This window comes from Hyla sarda, chromosome 11 (genome assembly GCF_029499605.1).
Source record: "Hyla sarda isolate aHylSar1 chromosome 11, aHylSar1.hap1, whole genome shotgun sequence".
Lineage (NCBI taxonomy): Eukaryota > Metazoa > Chordata > Amphibia > Anura > Hylidae > Hyla > Hyla sarda.
In genome coordinates, this window is record NC_079199.1 from 95,819,845 (window position 1) to 95,834,198 (window position 14,354).

At 45.1% G+C, this 14,354-nt stretch overlaps 1 protein-coding gene across 2 annotated transcripts in view; it reads left to right on the top strand.

The window, feature by feature from the left end:
* The window catches only part of ARG2 (arginase 2), a 29,170-nt gene extending 21,843 nt beyond the window's left edge, over positions 1-7,327 (top strand). For both annotated transcript variants that reach the window (XM_056546463.1, XM_056546465.1), the window contains exons 5-8: positions 1,543-1,637; positions 4,409-4,513; positions 5,248-5,384; positions 6,908-7,327. In XM_056546463.1, coding sequence (XP_056402438.1) covers positions 1,543-1,637; positions 4,409-4,513; positions 5,248-5,384; positions 6,908-7,113 — 543 coding nt within the window. In that variant the 3' untranslated portion in view covers positions 7,114-7,327. The remainder of the gene's footprint in view (positions 1-1,542; positions 1,638-4,408; positions 4,514-5,247; positions 5,385-6,907) is intronic.
* Positions 7,328-14,354: the final 7,027 nt, after the last annotated feature.

The following is a 14,354-nucleotide window of genomic DNA, read 5'->3' on the forward strand; positions in this document are numbered from 1 at the left end:
TCTCTATGGGATTAGGATCTATAGTAGTTATACACATCCCATCCAGCTCTGTCTGTATACTACTGCTGCTATCTTAATTTAATCAGGATTTATAGTAGTTATACACCTCCCCTGATGCAAAAATAGCATTTTTTTGCTGCGTATTTTTTTTGCCATGATATTCCCAACATTGTGGTACAAGGGTGATATTTAACCGCAATTGTGCATATCACAATACAAATGTGTCATATTTACCATGATGTTGGAAAATCTAAAGCTAAAATTCTGAGAAAAATTTCTAAGAAAAGGCAACTACAATGACCAATTCCAGTGATCAAACGCCACCCCCTCAGCCAGAGGGTCAGTGGGAAATGTAGGCAGCATTAGGAAATCATTTTATTTATGAATTTGCAAACCAACATACCTGCTGCATCAGCTAAAACAGGTATGCAGAAGGCATACACAAGAACCTCTACATTATTCTCTAATAATAGCCTATGCTGCACTATATAAGCAAAACAACAAACAAACAACCACTGCTGCATGTTCCTGAACTGTCCAAAGGATTGGGGATAAGATGACTGACCGCGGGGGTCACGCCCTGGGGACCCCCGCAATCTCTTATGCAGCACTCACCTGTGAGAGGGTGGGGGGTGGGGAGTTGTGACATCACCATACTCCGGCCCCGTGGTCGTGAGGCTTCATATTCGGAGCCTCCAGCGCTGCGTGCAGCTCTCACAGGTGGGTGCTGCATGAGAGATTGCGGGGGTCCCCAGCGGCAGGACCCCCACGATCAGACATCTTATCCCCTATCCCTTTAAGTGACCCCCACTTAACTAGTCGCATAAAGTTAATGGGGTACTTTGGTAAAAAAAAAATTTTTTAAATCAACTGGTGCCAGAACGTTAAACAGATTTGTAAATTACTTCTATATAAAAATCTTAATCCTTCCAGTACTTATCAGCTACTGTATGCTCCCGAGGAAGTTGTTTTATTTTTAAATTTATTTTCTGTCTGATCACAGTGCTCTCTGCTGACACCTCTGTCCATGTCAGAAACTGTCCAGAGCAGGAGCAAATACCCCATTGCAAACCTCTCCTGCTCTTGACAGTTCCTGAAACAGACAGAGGTGTCAGCAGAGAGCACTGTGGTCAGACTGGAAAGAACTAAACAACTTCCTGTGGAGCATACAGCAGCAAAGTACTGGAAGGATTAAGATTTTTAAATAGAAGTAATTTACAAATCTGTTTAACTTTCTGGCACCGGTTGATTTAAAAAAAAAATGTTTTTCAATGGAGTACCCCTTTAAGGGAAACCTATGATCACTTTCATGCTGCCTGAACCACCAGTTCGCAGGACAGTCCCTAGCGGCTTTTCTGAAGCCCAGACTGTTAAAACTCTCCCTATACCCAAACATAGAGACATCTATGAATCAAGGCTGATGTGGTAAGAAGGAGCCGCCAGGAATTGCCTCAATGACTTGTGGTTCGGGCAGCATGAAAGTGATTTATTTAAAAGGCAGAAATTCAGCAACCAGTCTCAAGCAGCATTTTGATTTTCTAGGTGCCTTTAGTTCCCGGTTTCTCTTGGATAAAGCCCTGTATTTCTACATCGGATATCGTGTACATTGGCTTGCGGGATCTGGATGCAGCGGAACAGTAAGTTGAACAATGGAATATGGTTCGGTCCGTCTAGAGCGCCCCATGACTTATTGGTTTAGGAATTCATGGGGTTCCCTACACTCATATTTTAGGATATGCTATGTTTTTGACATGTCAGAAACTACATTAAAGGGGTACTCCACTGCCCTAGCGTACGGAACATTTAGTTTTGAATGCGGGCTGCAGGGGTCGATCGTGACATCACAGTCACGACCCTCAATGCAAGTCTATGGGAGGGTGCGTGACTGACGTCACGCCCCCTCCCATAGACTTGCATTGAGGGGCGTGACTGTGACGTCACAAAGCCCACACCCAGCGTTCAGAACTAAATATTTCGGTGCTCGGGCAATGGAGCACCCCTTTTAATATGAAGTAGTCAGTGGTTTCACTCTGCCCTGAACACGGGCAGCATGCAACAGACAGTCTGCACAACGAACTATGATTTAAAGGGGTACTCCGCACCTAGACATCTTTTGGATAGGGGATAAGATGTCTGATCGCGGGATCCCCTGTTGCACCCTGCATTTGTTTAGAGCATCAGTGCAGCGCCGGAGGCTCGTGACATCACGGCCACGCCCTCAATGCAAGTCTATGGGAGGGGGCGTGACTGTGACATCACGAGGGAGCCATGAGCGTGGCGTCACGAGCCTCCGCCCCTCATCGCCAGTCATCCGGCACAGTCCTGGCTGCTGGGACCCCCACGATCGCAGGTGCGACACCCCATCATCCGAACGCCACTCCGTGCCAAATGATGAGTGACCACAGACGTCACGCCTTCTCCATTCATGTGTATGGGAGGGGGCGTGACGTCTGTGTACTTCTACTCTACAGCCGTCACACTCCCCTTCCATAGACATGAATGGAGGGTGTGTGACGATTGTGGGGTGACATCACGAACACCGAAGCCCCCAAGCCGGCGTTCGGAAAATAAATGTTCAGAACGCTGGGGTGCCGGCCCCCGGAGATTGGGGGGGGGGGTTCCAGCGGTCAGACCCCCCACAATCAGACATCTTTGCCCCTAGACATCTTATCCCCTATCCAGAGGATAGGGACTGAGTACCCCTTTAAGGGCCCGATCCTATCATTTATGCCGGCCTAAAAATCAACTAAATTAAAGGTCCACAGGAATGATCCTGTGATCGTTCCTGCATGCCTGCCCGTGTAAAGGCTTCTTAAACAATCCCCGATCTGCTAGATCAGCCCTTGTGTACAGGTACAGGTCAGCTGTCTAAAAGGGCCCTTGGTCTGGAACACAAATTTAAAACCTGCCAGAAATTACGTAACTAGTCAATGGGGTGGTCCCCAGTGGCTGCTCCTCACCCGTCAACAGCTGGAGGCACCCTAGTTGGGAAACTGGTTTCGATTATGAGCATAAGTTTATTTTAATTTTTCCCCCCATTCCCCTTAAAGGGGTATTCTGGTATCAGAAAATGATATTTAAAAAAATATATCTATCACCCCACTATATATAACTTACTAATATAGTGTTATTGCAGATTGTCTCAGCTTCAGCATGTTTTGCTTGAATTACCCCTGACAGGAAGTTGTGTAGTCCTTTCATTGTCAGTGTGGTGTTGTCTCAAGCACCTCCTCTCCTGACAGGAAGTTGTGTAGTTATCTCATTGACAGTGTAGTGTTGTCTCCAGCCCCCTGGCTTTCTACCTCTCTCTCGAGACAACGCATCATCTTCTGCGGTCTGAGGAAGCAAGGCTGGATTTTGTCTCTCAGCTCTAGCCCCGCTCCCCCCCTAAATGATGTAATCAACTCTGACCAGCCCCTACAGCCTACATCATCATCTCCCAATCATATACATATATATATATCGCTATTGGGACATTTAGGGAGAATGAGATGAGTATAAAGCATGCTGACTTGTGCTGAACAATGCCACAGGCAGAGGAGTAGACAGGAAATGAATGCAGCAGGTGCTGCAACCTCACTGATTGTGCCATAGTCTGCTGGGAAATGAGATGTTCTGCACCAGCTTTGGGCAGGAAACTGGCAAGAGTACTGTGGGAAGAGAGTAGGCAGGGTGATAGGGCTGTGATGAATAGCTGAGGGAAACAATTGCGTTCTGGGAATTGTAGTACTGGGCAACTGCTCACCCAAAAAGTACAGTAGTAATACCCCCAAAACAAATGTTTTTTGGTGGTTTTATTACCTGGGGCAAACAGGTAAGGAAGGCTATATTCTTCTGCAGCATTTGTTTTGTTAACCTGAAGGCAGTGTACCCCTTTAAGCAAATGAATGTAAAAATTGAATTTATAGTAGCTGAATCTACCTTAAAGGGGTACTCCAGTGGGAAAATAATGTTTTCTAATCAACTAGTGCCAGAAAGTTAAACAGATTTGTAATTTACTCTTATTAAAAAATCTTAATCCTTCCAGTACTTATAAGCTGCTGTATGCTCAAGAGGAAATTGTGTAGTTCTTTCCAGTCTGACCACAGTGCTCTCTGCTGACACCTCTGTCCATGTCAGGAACTGTTGGGAGCAGGATAGGTTTGCTATGGGGATTTGCTCCTACTCTGGACACTTCCTGACATGGACAGAGGTGTCAGCAGAGAGCACTGTGGTCGGACTGGAAAGAACTACACAACTTCCTCTTGAGCAGCTGATAAGTACTGGAAGGATTAAGATTTTTCATAGAAGTAATTTACAAATCTGGTTAACTTTCTGGAACAAGTTGATTTGAAAAAAATAGTTTTCCACCAGAGTACCCCTTTAAATCCCCTCATCTGGACTAACATAACATACGGTGTCCTTCCAGGTTCATTCTGAAGAAGTATAACATCACCTACTACTCAATGAGACAAATCGATCGCATCGGAATTCAGAAAGTTATGGAACGGACATTCGAACAGCTCCTGGGGAGGTAAGTGTGAATTATAGAACCTATGGTCAATCGCCATATGCCAAGTGGTCCTCAAACTGTGGACCCTCTAGAGATCCACTGTTTGGAGACCACTGCCTTAGTAATAAATAATAAATAAAATATAAAATGTGTGTAATACATGTGTGGCCTGTGGTGGCGCTGCAGGAAAACTGAACACTTACTGCTAGGGAGTCCCAGCAAAGTAAGGATTGCGCAAATCAGAAAAGGGTAGAAAAACATAGCTGTGTTTCTTACAAAAAAACAGCACCACCCCTGTCTTCAGGTTGTGTGTTGTATTACATCTCAGACCTGCTCACTTTTAATAGAAGTGAGCTGCAATTCCACAGATAAACTGAAAACAAAGGTGGCACTATATGACTTCGGTCGGCTCATTCAAATGAATGAGATACGGGCCCGGTCCGGCTGGGATATGGGACCGCCCAGTTTTCACCCCCCCCAGCCAGATCTGGTAATGTGAACCCACCCTTAAAGGGGTTATCCAGTACTAGAAATACAGAGCTGATTTCTACCTAAAACAGCTCCACGTCTGTCCCCAGGTTGTATGTGGTATTGCAGCTCAGTTCCATTGAAGTGAATGGAGCCAAGTTGTTATACCACACACGACCTGAAGACAGATGTGGCGCTGTTTGTGGAAGAAATTAGCTCTTTTTTTTTTTCTATTTCCGGATAAACCCCTTTCATGGCTGATGATTTATTTATTTTGTCCATGACAGGAGACAGAGGGCCATCCACCTGAGCTTCGACATTGATGCCTTTGATCCAACTTTGGCGCCAGCGACGGGAACCCCTGTGATTGGAGGCTTAACATACAGGGAAGGAATATACATAACAGAAGAAATACATAATACTGGTGAGTAGAAGTATAGATCTCAAGGAGCTTACTCCATGTTCACACTGGGTTTTTCTACAAATCCCTCTCTGAAAACCTGCTGCAGACTACACGCAATCCACCGCAATCACATTTTTTTTTCAAAATGGCTTTCCCTTTAAAAATCAGGCTAGGTGCCTTAGAAACTGACTGGGAATGTATGCCGAAGAAAAAAGGAAGAAAGAGGAAAAGGTGGCGCGAGAGCTGCTTTGCATATCCTCTTTTCCCAGAATTCCCAGGGGAGTGTTAACCCTTTAGTTTAAGGAGAAATGTTAACCCTTTAGTCTCATTCTGTTGTGATAATGCTGCGGAGTTTGCCTTCAAGACCCATGTATGAAGGACCAGAGCTACATTCATTGTCTAGGCTTGTGCTTTCCCAACCAGTGTGCCTCCAGCTGATGCAAAATAACTACAACTACAAAAAACAAAGGCATGCTGGGAGTTGTAGTTTTGCAACCGCTGGAGGCGCGCTGCTTGAGGAAACCCTGTATTATACATATACCATTCCACTAGAATAAGTACTTCCAGTTAAAAAGGGTTAATATCTTACACCCGTCTCGCCCTGTAACTGGAAATACTTATTCTAGTGGAATGATATATGCATAATACAGTGTTTCCTCAAGCAGTGTGCCTCCAGCTGTTGCAAAACTACAACTCCCAGCATACCTTTTGTTTTTTGTAGTTTTAGTTTTGCAACAGCTGGAGGCACACTGCTTGAGGAAACACAGTATTACGCATATATCATTCCACTAGAATAAGTATTTCCAGTTACAGGGCGAGACGGGTGTAAGATATTAACCCTTTTATGATACAACTTCAAGCATGCCCGGACAGCCTTTGGCTGTGTAGGCATGCTGAGAGTTGTAGTTGTGCAACAGCTGGAGGCACCCTGGTAGGGAAACACTGATATACAGGCGCTATATAACCTATACCAGTAGGAGTTGATCCCACCCAACAACACTATGGGGGAGATTTATCAAAACCTGTCCAGAGGTAAAGGTGACCAGTAGAGATGAGCGAACTTACAGTAAATTCGATTCGTCACCAACTTCTCAGCTCGGCAGTTGATGACTTTTCCTGCATAAATTAGTTCAGCTTTCCGGTGCTCCGGTGGGCTGGAAAAGGTGGATACAGTCCTAGGAGACTCTTTCCTAGGACTGTATCCACCTTTTCCAGCCCACCGGAGCACCTGAAGGCTGAACTAATTTACGCAGGAAAAGTCATCAACTGCCGAGCCGAGAAGTTTGTGACGAATCGAATTTACTGTAAGTTCGCTCATCTCTAGTGACCAGTTGCCCTTAGCAACCAATCAGATGGCTTCTTTCATTTTTCAGAGGCCTTTTCAAAAACGAAAGCAGCGATCTGATTGGTTGCTCTGGGCAACTCAGCAACTGATAAACCTCTCCCATATGTTCTACAGAAAATTTAGTTCCTCTTCTACAGCCCCAACTGTTTCCGTTCCTCTGTAAATCATCCCCCCCCCCCCCCTCTTTATTTCTCCCAAGGAATGCTCTCGGCTCTCGATCTGGTGGAAGTCAACCCCATCCTGGGAGCTACCTCGGAGGAAGTGAAGGCCACCGCCAGCCTGGCGGTGGACGTGGTGGCGTCGAGTCTGGGCCAGACGAGAGAATGCGCCCACGGGATCATGGATGAGCTTCCCACCCCGGGCGCGGGCTTCGACACAGACAGCGAAGAGCAGATACGGATCTAAGACGAGGCGCGTGCGCCACTTGCAGTGACTTCTGGGAACGCAAAGCACTTACGGATATGAGCGAAACGGCCTGCGTTGGGACTCCTGACTATGATTTTGGCCAGTGACTGTAATACAGACCAATTGCATGAGCAAGTCAATAGGTTAAAAGGCGTCATCTGTAGATGAGTCCAATGTTCTACCTCAGTGGTCCCCAAATTATGGACCTCCAGATGTTGCAAAACTACAACTCCCAGCATGCCCGGACAGCCAACGGCTGTCCGGGCATGCTGGGAGTTGTAGTTTGCAACATCTGGAGATCCATAATTTGGGGACCACTGTTCTGCCCACTGTGCTGGCCCTAGCTAGCTCGTGTGCACCTATAAGCCTCATAGGTTATCCAGAAACAGAGCTAATTTCCTCCAAAAAATTACAGCGCCACCCCAGGTCTCGCGCGGTATTACAATGCAGCTTCATTTGAACCGAGCTGCAGTACCGCACACGACCTGAAGACAAGGGGTGGCGCTGTCGGTAGCAAAAATCAGCTCTATTTTTCTATTCCTGGGCAACCCCGTCAACCACTTTTACAACGGACCCCATAAGGGTCTATAATAGAATATTCTGTCTTGCTATTTTATTATTATTATTATTATTTTGGGGGGTGTTCTTTTAATTTAAAGAGAAATCAACGTCATAACCCCCGGTTGCGATGTTTTTTTTTTTTTCATTATTACTCATTATTGTTATTAATAATAAAGAATATTTTTGTGGGGTGTTCTTTTCTTTTAAAGAGAAATCAACATCATAACTAGAGATGAGCGAACTTACAGTAAATAAATTCGATTCGGCACGAACTTCTCGGCTCGGCAGTTGATGACTTTTCCTGCATAAATTAGTTCGGCTTTCAGGTGCTCCCGTGGGCTGGAAAAGGTGGATACAGTTCTAGGAGATTCTTTCCTAGGAATGTATCCACCTTTTCCAGCCCACTGGAGCACGTGAAAGCTGAACTAATTTATGCAGGAAAAGTCATCAACTGCTGAGCCGAGAAGTTCGTGACGAATCGAATTTACTGTAAGTTCTCTCATCTCTAGTCATAACCCCCGGTTGCGATGTTTTTTTTTTTTTTTCTTTATTATTCATTATTATTAATAATAAATAATAATATTTTTGTGGGGTGTTCTTTTCTTTTAAAGAGAAATCAACGCCATAACCCCCGGTTGTGATGAGGTTTATTTTATTATAATTTTTTTATTTTTTATTATTCATTATTATTAATAATAACTAATAATATTTTTGTGGGGTTTCCTTTTCTTTTTTTTAATTATTATTATATTATTATTATATTATTATTATTTTTGGTGCTTGAAATCTTAATTTTAGAACCTGACAGATGCAAAAAAAAAAAAAAAGTTGCGCAATTTTTTTTCTGGATTATAGATAATTGTTCTGCGAGGAGATATCCACATTGGATATAGAACTTAAAAACGTTTCAGAACCACTGACTGTACTAGAGGGTGTTGGGCATTACCTGGTGCTACAGTATTGCATGTGATATTTCATGGTAAATGCTCAGGTTTTATAAGGTTCGTATGCGAAATAGCCTGGAGATGCTGGGAGTTGTAGTTTCCCCGACAGCTGGACGGCACTACCCGAAAGATGTGTATACACTAGAGTAGCGTTTCCCAATCAGGGTGCCTCCAGCTGTTGCAAATAGGGATCGACCGATATCGTTTTTTTAGGCCCGATACCGATAATCGGTGCAGGTTAGTGCCGATAACTTATACCGATATTCCGGTATAAGTTATGGGCTATTTATCCCCCCGCGACACCGCTGCAGATCATTGATTTAATGCACTGCAGTGGCTTTTGTGGTGCCATAGGCCGCCGCCGCCGCCGCCGCCACCCGCTTCTCTCCCCCTACCTGTCAGGGTGGTCCGGGCCATCCATCCTTCCTGTAGTGTCCGGGGGCGTTCCGGGTGGAGGGTGAATCGGTCCGGGCTGTCCTTCTTCTCCGGCGGTCATCTTCTCCACTCCGGGCAGGCTCCGGCCTAGTACGCTGCATAGACGCCGCTGCGCAGTGACGCCCGTGCGCAGCGACGCACCTGACGTCACGGCGTAGCGGCGTCTATGCAGCTACTAGGCCGCAGCCTGCCCGGAGTGGAGAAGATGACCGCTGGAGAAGAAGGACAGCCTGGACCGATTCACCCGGAACGCCCCCGGACACTACAGGAACGATGGATGGCTCGGATGGTGGGGGAGGGGCCCGACCGGTATAGCGGTATGGGCAAAAATCCATACCGGTATACCGCCCAGCACTACGGTAGGGGGGTGCAACGCGGTGCGGTGGGTCGGGGGGGGGGGGGGGGGGGCGGTCGCGGTGTGGTGGGGGCGGTGCATTATCGGCTTATCGGCAAGGTAATTGCCGATACCGTTAATGCCCAAAATCGTGATTATCGGCCGATAATATCGGCCATACCGATAATCGGTCGATCCCTAGTTGCAAAACTTTGGCTGTCTGGGCATGCTGGAAATTGTTGTTTTGCAACAGCTGGAGGCACCCTGGTTTGGAAGCACTGGACTAGATTCACATGGGTAAATTTTTTTTTGTTAGCTATGGGATATATAGTTGTTAAAAGGGCCACGCGAGTGTATAAGGGGTTAACAAGTATATAGCTTTTTTTTTTTTTGTTATACCCGCTATGCCCCAGGGCACACCATCTTGTACCCGCAGTGGCCCTGGCCCCCGGGGCATAGCGGACCCTACTAAGATGGTATGCCTGGCACATATGTATTAACCCCTTACACACTGTGTGGCCCAGTTTATCTATAAATAACATGACAGATGCACTTTAAGAGGGTGTAACTAATAATATAAGGTAATGTCTCCCAACCATGGTGCCTCCAGCTGTTGCAAAACTACAACTCCAAGCATGCCCGGACAGCCGTTGGCTGTCCGGGCATGCTGAGAGTTGTAGTTTAGCAACAGCTGGGGGCACCCTGGTTGGGACACATTGACATAAGGGCTCATGCACTTAATATGGTTCAGGAATACGGAGCAATACCCTTGTCGATAGGGCACAAGTCGTGCCAGGGCTCCGTAATCCATAGTGAAAGGGCCTACATGTGCTGCCATTCAGCCACGCTGGGAGCAAGACTTGTTCCCCTTTGTGTGAACAAGGCCTTAAAATCCTTTTATATGGAGCTAAACCTACTAGAGGTGCGGATTAGCTTTTTCTTTTAAAGGGGGGTTATTCAGGATTAAGAAAACAAAAAGAATTTCTCTTAAAAACAGCGCCACCCCTGTCCCCAGGTCGGGTGTGGTATTGCAGCTCAGTTCCACTGAAGCGAATGGAACCGAGTTGTAAAACCACACCCAACCTGAGGACAGGGGTGGGGCCGTTTTTGAAAGAAATTAGCTCTGTTTTTTGTAGTCCTGGATAAACCCCCTCCAGCATGGCGTGTATCCTCTGTTCAACACTGGAGAGCGTGTCTGCGGTGACATGCCGGATAGAGACGACTAATAAGTGTTTCAGGAAGAAGCACAGCTACTATTCAGACCAAATAGCACTTATAGATCCAGATCTATAGATGGCTCATACATAGGTTGTATCTAACTTCTTCTTAGATAGATGTAGAATATATCTATTCTCTTTAAGTTATGTTTGAATTTACATATTTTATTTTTAATAAAACTTCTTGCAATTTAATTTGTCTGCGACTGTGCCTCATTTGTAGAGTTATGTGTAGTCTCCTGTGACACCCTTAAAGGGGTACCCCGGGGAACTAAAACCATAGCCCGTCCTTTCCCTCTCATCAACATGTCGAAATATCATTCATAAGCTATATAGCAGTGTTCTCTCTTTGGTCGTCACTTGCATGATGTGTGGAAACAACATCACCAGCCGTATACTCCGTCTCTGTTAAAGTCCCTCTCTGAAAGCAGCCCCCACCCTCCTGAGAGACACAGACCATGTGGTTTCTGCCCTGCACTGATGAGTCATGCTCTGTTTAGTGCTAAGAACTGGGAGGTGCGTGCAGCCTCAGCCAATCAGACACTGAATCTATTTTTGCTGCTCAGAGCAGAGCTGCAATGATTGCTGGGAGATGTAGGCTAGGGAAGAGAAGGATGGCAAAGAATACCAAGCAGCCAGAGAAGACAATAGAGGCAACAGGAGCCGTGCATATCAGGTAGGGTGGTTTACAGGGAACTTATCCAGAAGGTGTGGTGGCTTTGAAGCTTTTTCTTAAATATATATATATATATATATATATATATATATATATATATATATACACATACACACACACTTTCCTGGAGTACCCCTTTAAATAGGCAGTGTCATTGTATAGATACCTTTATAATACATTTACAAAAGTATATATATATATATATATATATATATATATATATAAAAATATTACAAAAAAATGCTTCTCTCTCCTGTTATGAAGCTTCTTCCCTCTTAACCCCCCCCCCCCAAGACTGCCTTTCCCTCTGCAATTCAGATCAGTTTTTGTCCTGTTTCTGCTCACTCAGAAATCAAATTACAAGCAATAAAAGTCTATAGAGGGGGAAATTGGAGGGGCAGTGCCTAGGAACACACACAAGCTGCAGAGACAGAGAGCGCAGAGACGTGTCTCTAAGGGCTCAATCACACTGTCGTTGGGAGGACAAGAGTTAAGCGGAGGGAAAAATATTTGCGTGTCCGATTTTTTTCTCTCTGCTCAGCGCCAAGACCCGTTCACACTGTGGAATTTCAGCGGCGGACAATTCCACCTCTGAAATTGTTCCAGGCAAAGAAAGAACATGTTCATTCTTTGCGCGAAAGTCTGGGAGCACTGCATAGTCGTCAATGGTGACGGCGCAGTGCCGCGCGGTCCTACGACCGAAGTATTTTCTGCAGCGGCCGCCAGATGGAATTGAGCGAGCGGAGATTCCGCAGTGTGAACATACCCGGATAGAGAAAAAGGATTCCCCAACATATGTAAGGAAAAAACTACAGAAATAAGATGCGCCCATTCTGACAAATGTATAACTTACGATGTTCTAACAAATCTTATGGTCGCCCATACAATCCAAAATGGGTTCTGTATAATACTCCATTTGTAGCTGCACCTATTCCAAGCTATAGTATGGACTCTGTGACCTTATGTAGGTAAGACTCTGTGACCTCCGTTATGTAGGGTGATGAAGTCCTATTCAAACAATAATATGGACTCTGTGACCTCCGTTATGTAGGGTGATGAAGTCCTATTCAAACAATAATATGGACTCTGTGACCTCCGTTATGTAGGGTGATGGAGTCCTATTCCAAGCTATAGTCTGGACTCTGTGACCTCCGTTATGTAGGTAAATGGAGTGTCCTATTCCAAGCTATAGTCTGGACTCTGTGACCTCCGTTATGTAGGGTGATTGAGTCCTATTCCAAGCTATAGTCTGGACCCTGTGACCTCCTTTATGTAGGTAAATGAAGTCCTATTCCAAGCTATAGTATGGACTCTGTGACCTCCGTTATGTAGGGTGATGGAGTCCTATTCCAAGCTATAGTCTGGACTCTGTGACCTCCGTTATGTAGGTAAATTAAGTCCTATTCCAAGCTATAGTCTGGACTCTGTGAACTCCGTTATGTAGGTAAATGGAGTGTCCTATTCCAAGCTATAGTCTGGACTCTGTGACCTCCGTTATGTAGGGTGATTGAGTCCTATTCCAAGCTATAGTCTGGACCCTGTGACCTCCTTTATGTAGGTAAATGAAGTCCTATTCCAAGCTATATTCTGGACTCTGTGAACTCTTATGTAGGTAAATGAAGTCCTATTCCAAGCTATATTCTGGACTCTGTGACCTCCTTTATGTAGGTAAATGAAGTCCTATTCCAAGCTATAGTCTGGACTCTGTGACCTCCGTTATGTAGGGTGATTGAGTCCTATTCCAAGCTATAGTCTGGACTCTGTGACCTCCGTTATGTAGGGTGATGGAGCCCTATTCCAAGCTATAGTCTGGACTCTGTGACCTGCATTATGTAGGGTAATTGAGCCCTATTCCAAGCTATAGTCTGGACTCTGTGACCTCCGTTATGTAGGTAAATGGAGCCCTATTCCAAGCTATAGTCTGGACTCTGTGACCTCCGTTATGTAGGGTGATGGAGTCCTATTCCAAGCTATAGTCTGGACTCTGTGACCTCCGTTATGTAGGGTGATGGAGTCCTTTTCAAAGCTATAGTCTGGACTCTGTGACCTCTGTTCTGTAGGTAGACGTGACCTATTCCAAGCTGTGACCTATTATGTAGGATAAGCTCAATACAACTATGGAGAGTTTTTTTTTTTTAATAGTTAATTTATGGACTTTTAGATGTATAAATAACAATAACAGAATTGTCTTACCTGTACTATATTACAATAAACTATATTGTGTGTACAGCGATGCGGAATCTGTGTGCGTTTTATAAACAAATAATTATTACTATTATTTATTGAGAATTACAGTGGTCCCTGAAGTTACAATATTAATTGGTTCCAGGACGACCATTGTATGTTGAATCCATTGTATGTTGAGAGGAGAACTCTATGGAAACCTGGTAATTGGTTCTAAAGGCCCAAAAGGTCATCCAAAAATAGGAAAAAGTGAGGATTAAAGAAATATAAGTAGATAATAATACAGATAAAGCAAATCCTTACATATAAAAGTAATAAAGATCTGCTGGGAGCTGTCAATCACTGTCTATGTCAGTGTTTCCCAAGCAGGGAGCCTCCAGCTGTTGCAAAACTACAACTCCCTGCATGCCAGGACAGCCAAAGGCTGTCCGGGCATGCTGGGAGTTGTAGTTTTGCAACAGCTGGGGGCACCCTGCTTGGGAAACACTGGTCTATGTAGAGGACAGGAGCTTCTTCAGGGTCCTGTACAGTATACACAGTGTCCTAAAAAAGTAACATGGAATCACCCTCACCTGGTGTCCAAAGGAGCAGCTAACCCTGGCACAGGTAAAGAGTACAGAACATGTAATACCTCCCTGTACTGTAGGGGGCGCTACCAGACACCAGTCAGTGCATACACCTCAGTAATACAGGTAAAGAGTACAGAACATGTAATACCTCCCTGTACTGTAGGGGGCGCTACCAGACATCAGTCACTGCATACACTTCAGTAATACAGGTAAAGAGGACAGAACATGTAATACCTCCCTGTAATACCTCCCTGTACTGTAGGGGGTGCTACCAGACACCAGTCAGTGCATACACTTCAGTAATACAGATAAAGAGTACAG